The 21,666-nt window shown below is 31.5% G+C and overlaps 1 protein-coding gene across 2 annotated transcripts; it reads right to left on the reverse strand.

Moving 5' to 3' along the window:
• Positions 1-1,896: 1,896 nt before the first annotated feature.
• Positions 1,897-16,049, reverse strand: LOC132739317 (uncharacterized). 2 transcript variants are annotated; one of them, XM_060727004.1, is made up of 16 exons: positions 15,912-16,049; positions 12,959-13,110; positions 11,927-12,128; positions 11,431-11,596; positions 11,104-11,307; positions 10,518-10,785; positions 9,721-9,794; positions 9,249-9,368; positions 8,785-8,950; positions 7,967-8,124; positions 7,502-7,712; positions 6,837-7,041; positions 6,136-6,418; positions 3,627-3,775; positions 3,222-3,426; positions 1,897-2,774 (listed from the first exon to the last, which is right to left on the reverse strand). In XM_060727004.1, the coding sequence occupies exons 2-16, from the start codon at positions 13,080-13,082 to the stop codon at positions 2,523-2,525; spliced, it is 2,787 nt and encodes a 928-aa protein (XP_060582987.1). In that variant the 5' UTR covers positions 13,083-13,110; positions 15,912-16,049; the 3' UTR covers positions 1,897-2,522. The 2 variants fall into 2 exon arrangements, with proteins under 2 accessions (XP_060582987.1, XP_060582988.1); XM_060727005.1 differs by lacking the exon at positions 15,912-16,049 and adding an exon at positions 13,431-13,515.
• Positions 16,050-21,666: the final 5,617 nt, after the last annotated feature.

Raw genomic sequence — 21,666 nt, forward strand, 5'->3', positions numbered from 1 at the left:
CAATACTGAATTTATTGCACAAGTTGAATAAAATTATATTATGCGAGCATAGTATTATTTTATTTAACGAGTCAATAAATTCAGTAATGAACTTACACGAATTTAATATTCTATTTATGACATACGCAAAATAAAGACCGCTTAAAGTGAAAAAGAGTCATTTTTCATGGACGAGCCTATAGTATAACGCTAACATTTAGCGTGTCTTTACACTATGTTTGTATAACGCTAATGACGTCACGTCAAATTTATATGCACGGCCGTGCAATACCATTTTTACGGAGTCGCAAAATCGGAATGGGTGTGTGATAAACATGAATAATGTACGTAAACAGAATAAAATGTTCCGTAACAAAATATTATTTTGCTATTTTAAGTAGGGTTTCATCTGTTTAGCAATGGCTTTGTGCATGCACCTCTCGCTTTAAGGCAATTTATTGCTATTTTTATTTCATGCTAACATTTTGGAAGTATTCTTTTTAAAAATGCAAACCATATTTTTTGCATCAGATGTATAGCTTTATACATTTTAATGCAAATTATATTTGCGTAATGTGCATTATACTATACAGCAGTGAGAAAAGATGAATGTGCTGCTCCTTGGACAAGACACCTTTTAAGGCATCATGCATTCAGAAAGAAATAGCACTGTGTCAAGTCAATGCCAATTTATAAAGGACAGAAATTCTGTGTTTGACAGAAACAGTTTATCTGTGTAAAGAAAGTAAAATTTAACAAAAGACAAAAAGTACAGTTTGAAATATCCACTTTTATTTTCAGTCTTTATTCACAGTTATGATATATTCATAGAGAAAGAAATAGACTTTATCACAGATATACATGACACAAGACTGACCCTGACATTCATAGTTTTCAGTAGGGGTCATCCAAATACTAGTCACTCCCACTCAACAATAATTAAATAAGAAACTGGTTAAAAAATATAGTTGATAAAACAAACATATGCTTAAAAGTTTCTGTATGATGTAACTTAAAGATTTACTTTCCTATGACAAAATGTAAAACAATGAAGGGAACTGAAAATATCAGTTGATCCTTTCAAAACAATCAAAACAAATAAACAACAAATTGTAAAGTGTTTATCAAGTTCTTTTTCAGTGTGTTGCATAGATAATAATTACAGAGTATAAAAGTGAAGCTAACAAATGAAAGCAACACTCAAAGTAAGCCTGGTCATTCACTAAGTTTACAAAAAAAAAAAAAAGTAAATTGTAAAGTTACAACAACAAAAAAATAAAATTATACAAATACTATTAGTAGAACTCTGTTAATACTGACATACGGACATGGACCGCTAGACATAATACTATGATGTAGACATAAATACTGACATTCTGACATAAAACTGCTAAACATAATACTAGAATGTATACATAAATTTTTTTGCCACTCTTTCAATGTAGACATAAAAAAACATGATGCTTAAATGACATAAGAACATATTATCCTCTTAACAATATAACTTTAATACTTCGAAAAGCAGTTGTATCAGCAAAAGAAACATGGTTGTTCAGACAATTTCCTTATCAATACTATTACATTTCTCTTTGTGAATATAACAGACATGCAATTGTATGAGAGGAAACATTTTTTCTTTGGTTCTGCACCAACTATCTTTATAGAAGGGAGTTGCACCACAAACAGCTTTATTACAAGCTTGATTTTCTATGCTGTAAAACTGGCTACAACCTGATGGTCATACTACTGGTATATAGCAATTTATAAAATAAAAATTTTGATTTTATACATTTTGAATATATCTTTAACATATAAAAAAACAATACATACAAAGTAACCGTGTATAATCACATTTAAATCTTAAAACAATTTTTAAATACTATTCATGTGTATGATAGAATACTAATTAGTGGGAACAACAAATCATAATGACTGGTTAAAATAAAAACTTTGGTTTTCTTGAACAGTACAAAAGACAAAGTCTAAAGTTCATTCATGACGTTACTGGTAGGACAGGATGCCTCGTAATTTCAGGTATGACTTTAACAATAGAAGCAATCATAAAATAAATGCTGTCAAATACACTATCCTATACAAACATTCATTGTGTCAATTACTATATATAGTATATATACATAAAAAAAATGTTTAGTTTAAATGTCCTCAAAATGTTTGGTTAATATATCTTACAATAATTTCAACACTTAACATACACTGTTAACATCAATTATGTATCAGCAGAATTATCTTTCAGTAGCTGAAATGATTCTTTTTTAATTTTTTTCATTTTAAATCAAATAAATACAACAGAATTATATCACAAATTTTGGTTTCAAATGGTAGAATCATTGTTCTCAGTATAAGATGAAAATTCACTCGTAACAATTATCAATGTATATATAAAACACAATAGAAAATGAAGTACAAATTAAAGCTCTGTATTTTAATTCAATATATCCATTTTTAATGAGATGTTATAATGAAATAATAGTGAAAAAGTCATTTTCATAAAACTTATGTCTTCTAGATATTCAAGGATTTGTTTATGGTTTTCTAACTTCAAAATTTGCCAATTTATAGATCATGTCACAAAATGCTATATAATTGACATCATCTTTGCCGCCAATCTTTACATCAAACTGTTGCCAGAGAAGCTCAAAATCTTGCTGGCTAACAAGGCCACCAAGTTCAAGCTCTGTAAGTACACGTCTGAACTGTGACCTTGACACTGTGCCGTTGTGAACTCTGTCATAATCCTCAAACAATGGAAATAATTGCATCTGATGCTTTCGAACCTGAAATATTTTCATGTCTTGATCAATTGTATGTATGTATAATGTAACAGCTTTATGTAAAACAAATCTTATTTAATCATCATCTACTGAAAAAGAGAGACTAATTAATAAAACAATAATATTAATATCAGTGTAAGCTGATATTATTCATCACAGACCTTAAAACAAATTACTTAACGTTTAACCTGCTGTATTGAAAATTTTGTGAAATGGATTTTCTCTGTTTTGAAGTGCAAAGTTTAAGAGATTTCAATATAAAAATTGAGCTAACATTATAGTATAGAGCCTAGTCAGACAACATGAATGTGCAAGCTGGCCTGGCTCTATTCTAGTTTCAAATGCCCATCTCTGTCAGTACTATTAACTAGGAGGTAGAAGAGATTTTTTACAGGCAATTAATAAAAAAATGTAGCAGTGGATGCCATTAATGTGAACATATAAATATACCTTTTCACTGAGCCTATCCATGCAGGATTTGAATCTATTCTGCTGATCTACAGGTAGTTTGTTCCTCTCCCACTCCTCTGGAGGCTTGAATTGTACAACATCCTCCAGGGGGCGCTTCTCTAGCTCTTTAGTTGTGAAGATAGATTCAACCTCATCACAGAACTTCAGGTAGTCAACATAATCAATGTCGTGCTGAGACTGATATCTACAAAACAACAGGATTTCTTATCAGAACAATAATAAAAACATTATTCCTACAAAACAGCAATACTCCAACTATTTCAATTTGATAGGTCTGGTAATTTTCAATAAATCGTATTCTTTTTACTAAATTTAGACTTAATTATGAGAATAACATGAAATTAATTGCATGTCTTAAAAATGAAAATTTTACCAAAAACCTACCTATCTTCAAGGATGGAAACTTCTGATTGTCTTAGCTCAAATCTACACAAGTCTAGAGCTCTACGGAACGATGTCTTCAACATTCGGCCAGATCGTAATTTATCATAGTCTCTCATAAACTCCAGCACTCTCATCCTTTCTCTGCTGACCTGTTACAACAAAATTATACTCTTATATATATAGGTTTGTTTAAAAAGAATATGACCATGAAATTACAGAGATACAAAGTTATTATACTAACATACATTATTCCCCTATTTTAGATACAGACCTGTCAAGTGCATTATTACATGATTTCTTATAATGCTTTTTTGCAACATTGTTTTTCATTAGTTAAGTGTGATGTTTATATAATCTATATACAGTCTGCAGTCCATTTATGAAGTACTTTCATAAGTTTTATATAGTTGTTATAAAGATTCTTGACAGGTTATATGGCCATATACATGTATAAGAAGTTTTTTTTACAATATAACCCTCACCTAACATATCAGGTTATATAGATAAACAACCTTTTATATAGAGCCATTAAAATGACCTGACAAAAATCTTTTTAACTAAAAGTAAACATGGCATAAAAAGAAATGCTTACATTCATGAATTAAGAATCATATGTGACAAATAAAGCAAAAGACGTCATTAAAGTTTGCTCCACTCAATGGGATTACTACGAGGGTTGTTCAAAAAGTAATAGGACAGGGAGTCTTGCGTACTCAAATTTCATTCAATTTAGAATATTTTCATATGTACAGCAACCGTAAAAATATTTCTGCAAATCAAACATAAGTTTTTTAATATATTGTGCTAAACGCGCTTTTCCTTTGCTATTGAATAACTATGGTAACACGCACCCGGCGCAGCACATAAATATAGTTATTGGAGCTAAGTTCTACTTCTAATTTATTCATAAATAACTATTTGTTTTCCCCTGTATTCCATCAATACGTTGAAATATATTAATGTGACATTATGTCCAAATTTGACGTCATTCGGACATGAAATGGCCTATTAATTAAGTTTTGAACAGCAGCGGTCATAGCGTTAGATGTAGAAATATGACATTTGTTAACAAACAGAAAATGTGTGCGATCGTTAAATTTTGCCAACAGATTGACTATAATCATTCAAATACACACAAAATGATTAAATAAACAAAGGAAAATTATCCTGCCATCAGGACACTTGTTTTCAGCTGGCACAAGCAATTCAAAAACTGCAAATACAAGATCACTAACGAGAAAGGGCGAGGATGAAAGTTGAAAATTGACGGGACGTTAGTGACGTCAATTGCAAAAGCGCTACAAAAGAATCCACGGTAAACGGTACGCGAACTGGTTATCGTTGTTTGTATCTGCTTCGGGACTACTTATTCAGTTTTAACCAAAAGATTGTAAATAGGATATTTGTTATCAACACTATTTTATTGTATTTAACTAGATATACGTGTAATCAATAAATTAATGTAATAGTTAACGGTAATAATTAGTAGTGTTTCCCGAAAACTTGTTTTAATAAACGATAGACTGTGCTAAGTAGAACAAGATATTTTTCCATTGAGAAATATCTTTATTGTTCTGTATATAATCATATTGTTCTAAAAACATACAATGACATGAGTAAATTAATAAAATAAATTGCTTTTGCTTTAACAAGTTTTATTCAGTCCTATTGAGTTCCATGGTTACTCAAAAAGACGAGAAAACCCGGAGAATGGCCGGCTATCGGGCATTTATTTTTTTTTATTTGAAACAGTGGATCGAGAATGTGATCGTTTTATTTCTTGCTTCATCTCCACATATGAGGCAAAGTAAAAGTTACATCACTCATACACCTAGAGACTAGGGAGACTACTTTCAGAAAGAATGACGCTTATTACAATTTCGATTTACTTTACGACGTCATGAACGTCAATTATTGTATTGTTAGCGTGCGCCGCGTTTCGTACCCCTTGCCATTTTAAAATTTCACAGAAATTCCATTTGCTTACATTTTGTTTTGATTTTTTCACTGTATATAGAGAACATGTTCCGATATTTGTCTCATGTAAAATTGTGTACGTAAATTTAAAAATGTGGACAGTAGAGCTGCAGACCTATTACTTTTTGAACAACCCTCGTAATATCAATTTTTCTTGTGTTGTAAAAAATGTATGGTTTATCATTTAAATCACACCAGCCTTCATAAATATTCTACTGCATATTTTAAACTTAAATCATGCATTATCCTACAATAACAACCTCAAAATTTATGTCTAAAATATATAACAGGTCTATATTTATCTTATACTCATAGTCATGGAAACCATAACAGAATATCCAACATCACAAATACTTGTACATATGCATGTTTAATATTTAAATATTTGACTTTATCAACATAACTATTAATTATGATATAAATCAAAAACAAAAGGATATAGTTAAATTTTATGTCCCAAGACTCCTATATCAATTTTAATTCACTTTCATATTAGTGCTGGTCAAAATAAACCAAACATCTTCACAATTACCTTTGTTTTCACTTTCAGTAAAACACTCTCAAGATCTTTTTGAGCATTTAGCTCTGGTAATGTTTTCTTCATGTTGGTTTGACGAAGTGTCTCAAGTCTGCTCTCGTACATAAACTGAGGTGGCTCCTCCGGCATCAGTTCTGATAGGAAAGCCAGGTAGTTGAAGCCTGTGTCATTACAGAATTTGGCTTCAAGGGCAATCATTTCTGGTTCTGTACAGTGAAGCTCTAGCATTGTCAAACACTGACGGAACTGTGACATTGTCACATGACCATTGTTATGTCTGTGTAAAAGAAATTATCATTAATATGTAATTAACACCAGCAAATATTGTTACAAATTGTCAATATTTTGTATGTTTCTTAGTTTACAATGTGAACAGCATTTTACAGTAATGAACATTTTTCATTCACCAGCATTTAAGTCAATAATAACACTGTGTACATTTTCTGTAACTAAAATCAGAATAAAATTATTAACATGAGTGTTATTTTGACTACATAATAAGTATGCTTGCTGAATGCTTATATTCTCACAGACTAGTTTCTGAGATTTAACTCCAAAAGAGAAGAAAATTAACACAATCAAGGCATGGAGATTTGTTGACTAACCATGTTGCTGAATAGGCACAAGTACCTTTAATCTCAATAGATTACAAAACAGAAAGCTAAAGGTTTGTTTCATAAAGTGACAAAAGATACCTGTCAAAGTCCTGGAAAACAGGTTTAGCTAGCACTCGTCTCTGTTCAGTCCTTTGTCTAAGGCGATCCATTGTAGCATTGTACAGTGACATGTGATCTTCTGATGCATTCGTCCAGTTCACAGTTCCAGGCTTTGGTACTCTGAAAATCTCCTGCGGTGGCACTCTTGTAAGTGGATCCTTCTCCAAGTTTGGTTGGGTAAACACTACAACAATGTGTGATAAAATAATTCTTGTTGTGACTAAAATGTTAATTTGTTTGAAATTGTAATGAAGGATCTTGGTAATGTTAACCAATCCATGTTTTTTAAAGTGGTACCATATGCCGATAAATATAATAATTGGGTATTTTACTATACAACTCTTATAAATATTTATTCTTTCTTGATGTTTACATTGCAAAATATATTACTAGATAGTCAACAAGAACAAAAACAACAGTTTTGATCATGTTACAATGTAAATCAAATTATCAGTCATTGCAATTTAGGTTATAAGTAGGAAATTTATGTCATATCATATTATTGACCTTTCTTCTAGCTTATCTAAAGAAAAATAAATAATTAAAAAAAAGATTAAGAAAAATAAATAGTTTAAAGGCAAACAACTTGAACATTCCACCTACAAATTTACTTCAGTTAAATATTTGCATTATATTAGCCTCACCTGTTTCTACATCCCAAAGAAATTTTGTCCACAGAGCTTGGTCTGATTTTTGTGGGTTAGTGTACACATCACACAGGAGCTGGTATTGACCTTCAGTGATATCGTGTGTGCCTAATTTACTCATACCAAGTAAACCTAAACCTCGTCGAAACTGTGATTTACTTATTGAACCACTTCTCAGAGGGTCATAATCTTCAAAGAATTCCCCTACCTAATATATACAAGAAGAAATTTTATTCATCAAAAAAGATATATATAAACCTTTTTGAACATATTGAGAATAACCAAGGAATTAAATATAAAAGAGAACAATATCTAGACCTTATTGTTTCTCCACAATAAATGTACATGTACATTGTATATTCAATTTTGTAAAATACATGTAGTTCTATATACAGTACAAAAAAAACACAGCTGATAAGTGATTAAAAAATAAACTGATTGTAGAGAAGTTGAAATATTTACCCTCAATCTGTTAGTAAGGACAATATGCCTAATTCTAGCCATCAGATCCTCATAACTAACATTACTATCAGCAGCTGTAACTTCACGCTCTTTTACTGGTGTGTTTGTACGTCCTTTCGCACTTAGGTCAGCATCATCCATTGTATGACCTACAAATTCTACAGGCAAAGAAAAAAATCAAATAGAGTTTTCGCTATTTAATGACATTTGAAAAATTGATGTTGTAACATATATTTTTTTTTTCATCTCAGGTCTCTATATATCTGTTGTTTTGAAGACAATAAAATTAGCTCTCAAATGTAGAAGGATATGTGTATGACCTTAAACAGGTTAGCAGATCAATATCTTATGAATTGTCAGTGCTTCTCTTGCAACATTTTTCTTTTCTATCAAATTTATACAAAGAAGCCTACCATAAATATATAAATACTTTAATTTATGTAAAACTGTTTGATCATCAAAGGTTACAAAAGTAAAGTGATTCAATAAGTCAGTAAATGTGAGTTAATACAACACTATACCTTGATCTACAGCGAGTTAATACAACACTATACCTTGATCTACAGCGAGTTAATACAACACTATACCTTGATCTACAGCGAGTTAATACAACACTATACCTTGATCTACAGCGAGTTAATACAACACTATACCTTGATCTACAGCGAGTTAATACAACACTATACCTTGATCTACAGCGAGTTAATACAACACTATACCTTGATCTACAGTGAGTTAATACAACACTATACCTTGATCTACAGCGAGTTAATACAACACTATACCTTGATCTACAGTGAGTTAATACAACACTATACCTTGATCTACAGCTTGTACGAAAGCTGGGTAATTAACATCTCCAGTTGCAGGGTCTTCAAATTTTCTCAATAATAATTTGAGATCTTCTGGTGCTACATTTAGAGACAGGAAGTGAAGAATGCGACCAAACTGAGTTGGTGTTACTACTCTCGTGTATGAAACACCCTGTAATGGTAACATAAACCATGTTGACATTTACATAAAAATTGGTGAATGATATTTATAAGATTTCATTCAATATTGTCAAGTTGATCAATTACAAAGTAATAGATAAATAAGCCAAGTAGACAATGAGATTCTCATACCCTTATATATGTTTTATAAAGAAGATTCATGTTTATACTTTAAATCATTTATTTAACCATTATGTTAATTATGTTAGCTGTATAATAGTTACATGACTGATGTAAAAATCACTTGCTACCACAGTTACATCATTATAGTGTAATATATAAGATCATACCCTATCATAATCCTTGAAGTAAGGATACATCATGAGTCTACGGCGTCGTACATTATCAGATATCTGACACAATATTTCCTGTATCCTTCTCTCCTCCGCCTCAGTCAGTGGCTTCAAACCCTGGAAATATCAGCTCACAATTATAACTAACTCTCCTCAACATTTAATTCTTAACCTCCTGGCAACTAGAATATAGTCAGTCCAGCCTGCACTTCTGTCCACTCTGACACAGCTCTATTCTGTTGGTAGCTCAATTTATGTATTTTGTAATTGAAATTACCTTCAAATTTGTATGAACAGTTACAATTTCAAAGCAGGGTGAAGTTTATTTAATCTAAAGTCTAAATCTCAGTTGATACAAATCTGAATGCCAGTCTTTAATACGGAAAAATTGATTTTATAAATTTAAAAAGGAATTATATTTAAAAGTTATGATTGTAATGGAGAAACAATTTTAATAAAATCAACTCACTCTTGACAAGGCTCCTTTTACAGGTCTTACAACATTCTGAAGAGGCTTCTTTTCTAGATCAGGAATGGTGAATGCTGAAAAAATATTTATAAATAACTAATCTTATACTCATGTAAAACAAAAGTTGGTTAGAATAGACTAAATCAAAATTTGCAAAAAAAATTTTTTAATACAGTAAACTATCTTAAATCATAAAACAAAAAATGTCAAACAACGCATATGCCCCCTTTTCTAGCCCGTGACTCATATTATTGGTAATTTTGTTATAGAAACATAAATGGGTACATGGGAAGTGTTCAGTTATGGAAAAAAGGAAAATAATGACCTACTAGTTAAAACCAATCAGTATGTGAAATATAAAGACCTTGACCTTTGAAATGGTGACCCCATTATGACAAATCAATATGTGAAGTGATAAATAGTGTTCAAGATAATCAGCGCAAACCATTCTGATATTTACGGCAGCCTTGTGCCTTGACCTAGTAACCCCAAAATCAAAAGGGGTCATCTACTCTTGTTATGACCAATCAGTATGTGTTATATGAAGACTTTGTGATAAATAGTTTTTAAGATAATCAGTGGAAATCATGTGGTCTACCGACAGACAGACAGACCAACATAAGCAAAATAATATACCCCCTCTTCTTCGACGGGTGGCATAATAATAATGGTTACTTTTGCCGTTTTTGGCGGGGGGGGGGTTATTTCTTTGTCTTGGAGAAATTGCATCATGATGATCATTATCAATATTGAATCAAAGTTCTTAAGAATTGCTTCTGTAATTTGTTATATATTACCATTTTCCATAATATCACAAAATTCTTTATATTTCACTCGTCCATCTGGTTGACGATAATATTCAACAATCTTTTGTATTTCGGCTCTAGATAATTGTGCCTCTTTGCCAACTGCTAGTGCGAGACCACATACAAACTGGTTCTCTGTTATTATTCCACTACGAAGTTTGTCATGATCTTTGAAAAACTCTGTTGTTCTGATACCATTCTTGAATACTGCCATTCGTATTTTATCAAATATTGTATTCAGATCTGGGTCTGGTGTCAACTACAGATAAAAGAAATATCTTTAATAAAGAACCAGTTACATATTTATTAAATTTTCAAGTAAAATAACCAATTAAATTATTGCCTCCTACATGACAATTTTTATCTGAAGTTATCTTAGTTAAAGATGTATGATTAAATATAAGTATGGATTATTATGATAAATAAAGAATGCTTTAATTTAGGCTGGTAATATTATTGTAGCAAAATATGACTTATTAAACCAAAAATATATCATTAAAAATTAACCATACCCAATAAATATTTAAAGTGTTATCTTTGTCACTTTATCAGGAATTGTTAATAATATAACACATACCATAACACGTGTACCATCTACTTGTGTATATGGTGCTTCAATCAACTCTCTGTCTTTTGCCATCTGTTCACCAATGGCCACGATATCATGATGAAGATTCAGATAATTGAGAAGCCCTGGTCGATCTGGATCACGATATTTCTGTACAAGAAGGGTCATATCTGCCTCATTGACATCAGGGGGACCTGGGAAACTACGGAAAAACTGAAGGGAAAAAAAAGATATGATGATTTGACAGTGCAGCTTTAAAACACATAAAAGTAAAATGTCTGAAACTATGAAACTATAAAGAAATGTCCATTCACTACATGCATCTAAAATATTTACCTGACTTTCTGTAATAACACCCATATGATGCCTGTCAAAATCTTCATAGCATGTTCGCAAATTGACACCGTGGTAGCTGTAAAATTGCTCTATGTGCTGTAACAATTTGATCAATTTTCTCTCTGATTCTGGGCTCAAAGGTCGGACAGTTCTCATTGTACCCAAGCTGTAATTGAAAATTCTTGTTTTACTAACAAAAAATAAGATAACTTAAGAAAAATAGACTGATTACTTTGTGTGGGGGTGGGGACGGAGGGGGTATTTCCTTGCCACTTAACAGGTCAGCTTTACCTCAAATTCACTAAAAAGTTTAAATATATTTTCATACTTATTCAAAGAAAATGCTTAATGTCAAATTCAGTGAAAACATGTCCAAAACTAAAATAGTTTCATTGGCACTGTTTCATGCAAATTGAGAAATCTAACTGTCATAAACAATAAGTTGCTAAGGGCAAATTAGATAAGATATATTAACTAAAATTTAAAAAAAACATACAATTCTGGTGGTACAATTTTTTGTGCTTCTGGATCTTTTGCTAGATTGTTTGCATTGAAATTCTGGTCAATTATATCACAAAACAGCTTGTAGTTTATTTGTCCATTCCCATTTAAGTCATAGTTTGCCTTCACTAATTCTTCCTGTGCAGGGGTAAGCTGTAATCCAAGTGTCTGCCACAAACATCTTGAGAATTGTGGAGCTAAACATAATGTAAGATTTTTTCTTAAATAATACATGACATTATTTTATGAACTATCACTCTCATTATCTATACATAGGTAACAAACATATAAAATGTTGCTGAGAAACATATAAAAAAATTTAGTGTGAATATTTAGCTTTCACAATACACCCTCAATGTCAGTGAAGAGATATAGCCTTCATGATATACCCTCAATGTCAGTGTGGAGATATAGCTTGGTTGATATACCCTCAATGTCAGTGTGCTTAATATACCCTCAATTTCAGTGTGGAGTCATATAGCTTGGTTGATATACCCTCAATGTCAATGTGGAGATATAGCTTGCTTGATATACCCTCAATGTTAGTGTGAAGATATAGCTTGGCTGATATACCCTCAATGTCTGTGTGCTTAATATACCCTCAATTTCAGTGTGGAGTCATATAGCTTGCTTTATATATACTCAATGTCAGTGTGGAAATATAGCGTGCTTGATAGACCTTCGATGTCAGTGTGAAGATATAGTTTGATATACAATCAATGTCAGTGTGAAGAAATAGCTTGGTTGATATACCCTCAATTATAGCTTGCTTGATATACCTTATTGTATAAGTGTAAACTCAATTGTTTATGTAAATCTAAACCAATCTCCACTAACTTCTCAATAAACAGTACTTATGTCATATGTTCACACTTAGTATCTTGACATCCTTGAGTTTCAATAGAATTCTTCCCTCATTAGCAACCACTTTCCATAAAATATGTTTTTTTTACTTGTCTGTGGCTTTTGATCTAGACATTTTTGAATACCAACTAAAATTTTAAGAGCCTATTAAAATCTACCTTACCTGTTATAAAGCCTGATCGAAGTTTGTCAAAATCTTGAAAAAATTCTGTAACTCGTATTCTTTTTGTTTGTGCCAAAGTTCTAATGGAGTTATGAAAGTTGTCTATTGCTGCAGTTGCAGCCATTCTGCTACCTGGCTATGTTTTTTTTCTTCTGCAATAAAATTAACAAATAATACTTATACTAAATGTTCCCCATCGAAAAAAGTGACTCACTAAAGTTTTTTGGGTTTTTTAAAATCTTAAATTCTTTAATAAACTTTTGTGTCTTAATTACTTTATATCACTTGATAAAATCACTGTTTGGAATTTAAGAATGCAAGGAATTTTATCAGAAAAGCGTATTTATACCATTTATGGTGTCAAAATAAACATTATGTTATAAGCGAGCTTAAAAAACTTCACTTCAAAAGTGATGGTTTTGAAAACTTTTGCCAGAAAAACAGCAAAATTATGGGTAATAAGTTTGCCAGCCTTTCATTGGAGGTAACTTTGGTTCCCTGTTCTATTATTTCCGGAGCTAGCAGGGAATAAGTATCATCATGCAGGTTTCACTAGTCTGTAAATCAAGAAGTGCCAGGAGTCAGTGTGATCTGGTTCCCCATCTCAATATGGTTTCAATTAAAAATTAATATTTGGAACACCTTGCTGCCATCAATCCCAATACAAAATTTTCGAAAATCCATTTTCCGAATTTTGATTCTTTGTGGTTCATGTTTGTTTCATAAATATTATAGTTAAATATGTACATTTTAATTTATCAACTATAAACAATATTTGATAATTTACTGTAACAGTCAAATTAACTACCATCCAACGTAACTTATAATAAGAAAAATAAATGGAAATAGTCTAGACAATAAAAACTTCTTGTAGGTTCCCGTTTTACGATATACTTTTTCCTCAGGCCTAATATGCCTAAAACTTTTTGGCCACAGACAGCAAACTCATAATATGTCATGTGACACTCAAAATCTGATGAAATCACAGGGTTAGAATTTCAGATTTTTTTCCTGTCATGACGGTGACTCTCAATTTTTTGCGAGTAACTTTCTTTAGAACTCGCAAAATGAAAAATCAACTCGCAAAATAGATTTTATATTAGTTTTTAATCAATAAAATAACTTCTGATAGATCTTAAATTTCGTGATATTACGACAGACTTTGTTAATACTACTTTTAGTTTAATAATGTTCTTTTTTTCCAATTATTTTGATTTTTTGTGAACGATTTATGTTTACACCAAGGTCAACATTATGATATAAAATGGCGTTCATAATAATCAGTAAATTGAATTGAAGAAAATTGTTAGTATTAAATTTTTTAATTCAAAAGTTGGCAGTTTCTTTCTCAATACTGACGAATCAATAATTGCGTAACTAGACATGACTTCATACTGTAAACATCATGTTGATATAATATTTTTAAAACTCATGACAGTGATGATGGTGCAGGTCTTTTAAAAAATTTCATAGATAATTCTGTTTTCGATTTTCATGTCAAGATAAATGATCATTAGCAGCAGGCCGCTTCATTTGCAGACAACCGGAAATCAGTTTAACGACACAAGCACCTGCCGATGCGCGAGCACAACAATTTAATTCCTACTTTCGTTTTTACAATGTTAACAGGGCCGCTGAAAACGACTCGCAAAATTTTAAGATTAAATTACTCGCAATTTCCAAACTTCACCAGCATTTTGCAAGTATGCGAGCTGAAATTCGAACCCTGAATCATAAGCAATTTTGTGACTATATTTTACAGTAATCGAAAATACCAGAGTTTAGCTGTAAATACCGGAGTGACAACACGGCCATTATCAAGGCTTTGAACGAAATGAAACGAATATTAAGAGTCTGTCGGCGGCACGAAATACCCAAATATACCCAAATACACCCAAATATACCCAAATATTGCCCAAATATAGCAATATTTATTTTTGTTTGTATAAAATATAGATTATAATGAGAAATAAATAAATATTTATAAAATAATATGACTTAGCCTGCTATAACTTTCATTCATTCCGTTGAAATGGACAGTTAAGATGTTGTAAGAAAATAAAGTTGTGACATTTGCTTATCTACAATATCGCTTCTTTATGAATGCAATTTTAATTCAAGATATGATATTTGTTGTCTACACTTACATTTTTAAGGTGTAATTTTGTTGAAATTTCATATCATATAGAAGAAGAATGTCCATGTTATTAAAAAAATAGCTTTAATGGAGTACATATATATACTGTATCTTGGTTCAAAACACAGTGAAAATGTATATTTGGGTATGTTTGATTATATCTTAGTGAAAGTGTATATTGTATTCATGATTAAAACAGCACTTTTTTAGTATTAAACATTTATTTTTAGTATAATTGGACAATATTTGGGTATATTTAGGCAATATTTGGGTATATTTGGGCAATATTTGGGTATATTTGGGTGTATTTGGGTATATTTGGGTATTTCGTGCTGCCCGAGTCTGTAACTGCTTGCTTTGCATTTGAAACATTTTTGACGACTGTTGCTACAACTGCTGTTTTGAAAACATAAGGGAGAGATAGTCCAAGATGGAGTTTTTCAATTGTTTTACCAGAGACCTAAATTTGTCTATAAGAATGAATGAAGACAGAGAGATTTTTAGAGGTTTGAGGTGTGAGGTGTCTGATAGACTGACTAAAAATGTTTACTTTAGTATCTAAATTCATTAATCCATTAGATATTAGCCAATCTATGCCGACAATGTCTTTGTTTTTGCGCTTTAGCCTTTACAAAACAAAACAACCATGAGACCCATTTCAAGCATTTGGAGTTATCATTCTGACATTCAGGTTAAAAATGAAGTGCGATGACTGTTTCAAAGTGCTGATTTTGAGGGAAATATCTTTTTTTTTAATCATAACTTAAAGTCTGCTTGCATTTTATCGATGGACAGAATAAAATAGTAGTTACTTACTTTAAAAATAAAATAATGCGCCAAGTTCCTTCAAACACGAAAGTAAAGTAGCAATGTTGCTTAGAAACCGACAACTTCCTGTTTACGACTTCCTATGTGAGACTATATGCTGTCCTTCCGTTCTCCATTTACCAATTTGAACACCGCTAAATATATAAAAAGTGCGTTCAGCGAATAAGGTCTCAACCCGGTACGGAATTAGACCCAGCCCATTGTAGTCTAGAAAGTAGTTCTTTTAAATTTTGAAATGGCCTATTTCAAGTCATCTTAATTGATACTGGTTATATTTTAAGTATATCTTTAGTAATTGTGTACATAAAGTTTCATTTCTGAGTACTTTAAAGGTTGTTTTTGATGTATTTTTGCAGGATTTCATTTCTGGGTGGAAGGTTTCAGGAGGCACTATGCACAAGAATACACACCAGTTACTATTTGGAATATTCTATAGTGTATGGAATGCCGGTAGGGACCTGCCACTTTGCTTATTTGCCAACTACTTAATTGCTTATTTGCTAATTGCTGATTTGCCAATTTGCTTATTTGCTGATTTGCCAATTTGCTTATTTGCTAATTGCTTATTTGCTTAAATATATATATTTTTATGCTAAAGTCTTTGTAGTCTTTATTTCAAGCTCATGAACCTATATCATGTTATTATGTTTATAAAGTTTTGTTAATTATAACTTGTGACAATTAGGATCAATCCATCATTACCTAGAATATAGGTAGAAAGACAGATGGATACATTTTAATCAATTTCGAAAAAAATAAATTCAGTTTCAGAAAGTAGTTGTTTTTTTAATTATCTTGAGTTTCAGTTTTAGCTCCACTATTCAGAGAATAGGGATGCTGTTCTACCCACCAATGCATTGGTTTTCTTGGTAACTTGTTTTTCTGTCATATCTCTGTTACTTTTGCTCATTCATGCATCTTACTGCAACTTTGCATAAACTTTGCGTCACAAGCATGCATACAAAGTACATGTACATGAAGAAGCTGTGCCCGTTATATACTGAATGTTAAGGTCACCAATGTATTGTACTGAGAAGCCTTTGTTTTTCTGTCATATCTCTGTTACTTTTGCTTATATCTAACTGTAACTTCAAATAAGCATTAAATAGGCAGCATGCATACACAATATTCAAAGAGGCTTTGTCCATTATACCCTAGGTCATGATCATGGTCATGGTCACATGATAGCATGTAAAATGTACAATATGAAAAAATGGAAAAGTGTGACCAAATTTCAAAAACATTAAACCAAAGCAAAATGTTGATGCACAAACAGACATAAGTGATCTCAAAATCTTACAAAGCCAAAAACGCAGCCTATTGCTTAAGTGCAAAGACAAACACCCGTGTTAAGCATGTACCAAATGTATCATTTGTGATACTATGTGTTCGTACCACTAAAATGAGGCCCTCTGCGACAAATCTGCTGAGAATAACGACATTTTATATGCCATAAAATAAGAAATAGTTTTGTTTTCAAGTTCTTTTATTTTCAATCTTTACCCAATAATGTTCACTTATATATGACTAATCAAGTGTTTATTATGCCATCAATCTCTGACTTAAGCTGCACAAACAGATCTATAGCTGCAACACGTTATAAGGCAGGCTCAAGCACAGATGCTGGCGGGTTACATCCTGCCCCTAACGTGATACGCGTCTGTAAACACTATATCAAAATTATTTTAATATTTATTAAATACGAATTGGACATTTGTTACAACGATAAAACCATTAAGTACTTTATTGAGACTTAATTGGTGGTATATGGTATTTTTTCATACCGGTATATGTAAAAATTGCTTGAAACCAGTTTTAACGATGTCCAATTCGTGTTTAAATATTAAAATATTTTAAAATGAGTGTTTACAGGGGCATGTTTCACGTTGGGGTACGGGATCAGACCCAAAGCGTCTGTGTTCTCAAGGACATGTCAGCCATCAGCTGTAGACATAAATCTGCGTAGGCATCACTGCAACTAAATTCATAGATCAACAGTAGTCTTGAAAAAACACTGAATTTACAAGAATACTGTTGGTAAAAGTTAACAGATCTGACTCAACTTGTTGTCTGTAGTCAGATTTTCCATATCTTTCCGGCACAGTGTAAAGTATTTCATTTGCAAAAAAGCAAATTAGCAATTGGCAAATAAGCAAATACGTAATCCAGCTGTTAACAAATAAGCAAATTAGCAATTCAGCAATTGGCAAATAAGCAAATTTGTCGTTAAGACTATCAGCCATTGGCAAATAAGCAAATCGGCAATTAGCAAATAAGCAATTCAGCAATTGACAAATTAGCAAATTGGCATGTCCCTACCGGCATTCCATAATAGTGATTACAGAAATTAAAAGCTGCAGAAAAACTCCAAGGGCTAATGTATTATTTTTTTGTGCTAAATTTACTTGGACTGCATTGGTGTTTAAAGAAATGGTCATGAAGTTTCGGTACCGGATTTGCTTTGTCCAGAATTTAGCCTTAAATGTGATGGATTTACTATAGGATATATGGGTCGAAAATTCAGTGGGCCGTCTCCATAAACAGTGTGAGGGTGGCAATGATTTATTTGTAATTAAGATCCGTGACAGTGGTAACAGTACTAAAATACGATTTGTAATATTAATAACCATTGGTACCATAATTATGTTGTTTTTGGTTGTTTTAAGAACAAGATAACACATCTGAGTGTTTCATCTATAATAATTTTAATGTATATTTTATAAATACTTTCATTGGATTGGATAAAATATAAACATTATTACTTAATTTATAAATAGTTTATCATGCACAATTACCTGGAATATGTGAGAAGTGTTTTGTTGTAACAACCTTCAAATATTAGTTACTCTTGTTGGCTGATGTAGGTTGAATAGTTTGGAAGTCAGAATTAAAATTCTCAAGCAATACTTTTCAGAATATTTCACACTGCGTATATTTTACTAAACAATAACTGCACCTGCAAATCAAATCAAATCAAAATTTATTTATTTATATAAATTTATACATATATAACATTTTACAAAACATAAGCTATGTATAGCTTTTGATCGACATACATGCATATAAACATAAAACTCATAAAAGAAGCACATTAAGATAAACTTTGAAAGACAAATGGTAAAAGACAAGTTAAATTACTATAATGTGGGATGTACACACTAAATGTAATAGTTTAAAATAAAATAATAATAATTAATAAATAGTAATGATATGCTAAGGATAACATTTAATTACTGTATCATAAGTGAATAAAATAATATATATCTAGATAAAAATGCGGAACATATTAGCACATACATAAAATAAGATTACATAAAAAGTGGGTGGATTCTGCTGATCTTGACCCAGGCCTAGCCTGGACTGTTATAAAAGAAAGGAAATAAGATATTGAAAATGAAAAGGATCACAAAAATGTGACCACTAATTAGGTTTTAAAAATAAAAAATCCCCAATTCAAAATTTGCAAGAAGTGATCAGCAGCCTCCTCAATAAGCAAACTTCGCAATAAGCTGGCAATAAGCAAACAAAATTCAAGCACACTGGAAAAATAATACATGTACATAAACATTTATGTTGATAATATTAACAAAATTTAGGCCAAATGTGAAATAAAGAGATACATGTAAGTAAGCAGCAAAACAAAAGAAAGCAGACAAGAAACAAAACTAAAGATGGAGCTAATCTATAATGCAGATTTATTGACAGAAAGTACATAAGTTACTCTCTCCATTCCATGCACCAATTAAACTTTTAAATTGGTCATAATTCACTTCCAGTCTGAGGTGTGGGGGAAGTGAATTCCATAGTTTAGGTGCATAGGAACGAAAAGAGTTGCTGCCATAGCTGGTGGTTCTTACCTGAGGGATAATGGCTACATTTTTATACCTAAAATTAAAAGAATGAGTTTTTATATTAACAAGATCATGTAAGTATGCGTCTAATGTCAATTGGTTAGACCACTGACTGTCACTCCTGAGATCCCGGATTCGATCCTGTATAACATCTTTGTGATTTTTCAGAGACACTTTCAGTGTTTCCCACCTACCTAGAGGTGTACTGAAATCCAGTTAATACTCGCATGTTTCAGTGATATACACTGGGCATGAAAAAGAACCTAGGGGTCTATAAATAAAAGCTAGGGACTGGTTCCCGGATTTCCTTGTTTCTCATAGCTGACTCTGAATTATGTCCCCGCGAGAGGTTTGACATAAATGGAAGAAAGATAGATAGATAACATTTTATTTTATATGAAAAAAAAACAACAATTTATAAATGTTTTTTGGTTACAAGGAAAGCTCATTAAGCTCGAAAGTTTATTTCCTGTGGGGGGGGGGGGGGGGGTGAACCAGAAGGAAACGAGATGAAACTTTATTTTTATCAGAAAAAGGATGATAAAATATTATAACTTGATTATGGTTATGATTTTTAAATGTAAGTCTAGGACTTAAGGTCATTTTAATTCCCAGTGTGAGTTTAATAGATAATGTTTATAAATGAAATTGCAGAATATGCTCACTAGTTTCAGATGTTTGACATATAAAGGCTATATAATAGTGGGTATACATAATCACAGAAAATAAGAAACAAGAACAATATAAGTTGAGCAAGAACATAATGGAAGGTGGCGTTCATATAGACTCTAATGCCACTGTGACACAACAATAAAGTAAATCGCTTGTATGTTGTGCAGTTCAGCTTGTAGCAAAATAGATTTTAACAGAGGTTTTATACAAAGTTGGATTTGTTACACATTATCTGTTTTTAAATTTTTTTCAATGCTTTTCATGCTCACATCCGTTAAATCTGAGAGACTTAAAACTAGTTCTAAGTTGGTTAATTATCTTTAACAAATCTGATAACTTTGTTTTGAGCTATTTGTAGTTAAATTTTTAGGCTTTTATTCAAACTTTCATGCCAAGAGGTGCAAGAATAGTCAAAATGACATTGGATTAAAACTAAACAAATCAGTTTTCTACAGTTAAAGGATACCTATGTCTGTACAATTTTTAAGCTTAGTGTTTACTTGAAATATATCGATATTGACAATTTCTTCAACAGTTAAAGCATTTTCAAATTTTCGAACAAAATATTTGACTGTCTAGGTTAATTCATCTGTGTGACCATTACATGTAATGTTGTTCTTACTGATTTTTATAAAATATAGAAAAAGGGTGATCCCTCAGAAGCGTAAATCGATCACAATAAAATTACATGAAAAATATAAGATTATTGGGGGACCAAAAATCATACATAGAGGATATTGAATGAGTGTAGTTTAATACTAAATTTATTGAACGAGTTGAATAAAATCATATTAAGCGAGCCTCTGGCGAGCATAATATAGAGGATATTTGTTTAGTTCAGTGTAAGATCGGAATATATTTCACCGAGTGAGCACCAAAAGGTATATTTCACGAGTGGCGCAGCCACGAGTGAAATATGAACTTTTGGTGTTCACAAGGTAAAATATATTTCGATCTTACACTAAACTAAACAAATTTTCTTTTTATTATATGCAAAGAAACGTTTTAAAAAGACATTAAACCTAATACTGAATGAAAAGCGCGCCAAATAATAATACAACGTGACGTCATTTACGACGTCACGTCATTAAGTTGGTATCCAGTACTGTGCACGCTGGTATAACACTGAAACAACGTAAGGGGCTTAAATTCAAAACCGTGAAATTACCAGTTTTATATCACTGATATATTTCTATAAACCACCGAAAAGCATGTAATAA

The sequence above is a fragment of the Ruditapes philippinarum genome, unplaced genomic scaffold (assembly GCF_026571515.1).
Source record: "Ruditapes philippinarum isolate M1 unplaced genomic scaffold, ASM2657151v2 ctg157_1_1_1_1, whole genome shotgun sequence".
NCBI classification, from domain to species: Eukaryota; Metazoa; Mollusca; class Bivalvia; order Venerida; family Veneridae; genus Ruditapes; species Ruditapes philippinarum.

Excerpts from the sequence above, each read along its gene's own strand:
- LOC132739317 (XM_060727004.1), bottom strand. The coding sequence starts at position 13,082 with ATGGCTGCAACTGCAGCAATAGACAACTTTCATAACTCCATTAGAACT. Across the intron at positions 3,427-3,626 it reads GTTTCCATCCTTGAAGATAG|ATATCAGTCTCAGCACGACA; the intron begins GTAGGTTTTTGG and ends GTTGTTTTGTAG. Across the intron at positions 2,775-3,221 it reads TGGATAGGCTCAGTGAAAAG|GTTCGAAAGCATCAGATGCA; the intron begins GTATATTTATAT and ends AAAATATTTCAG.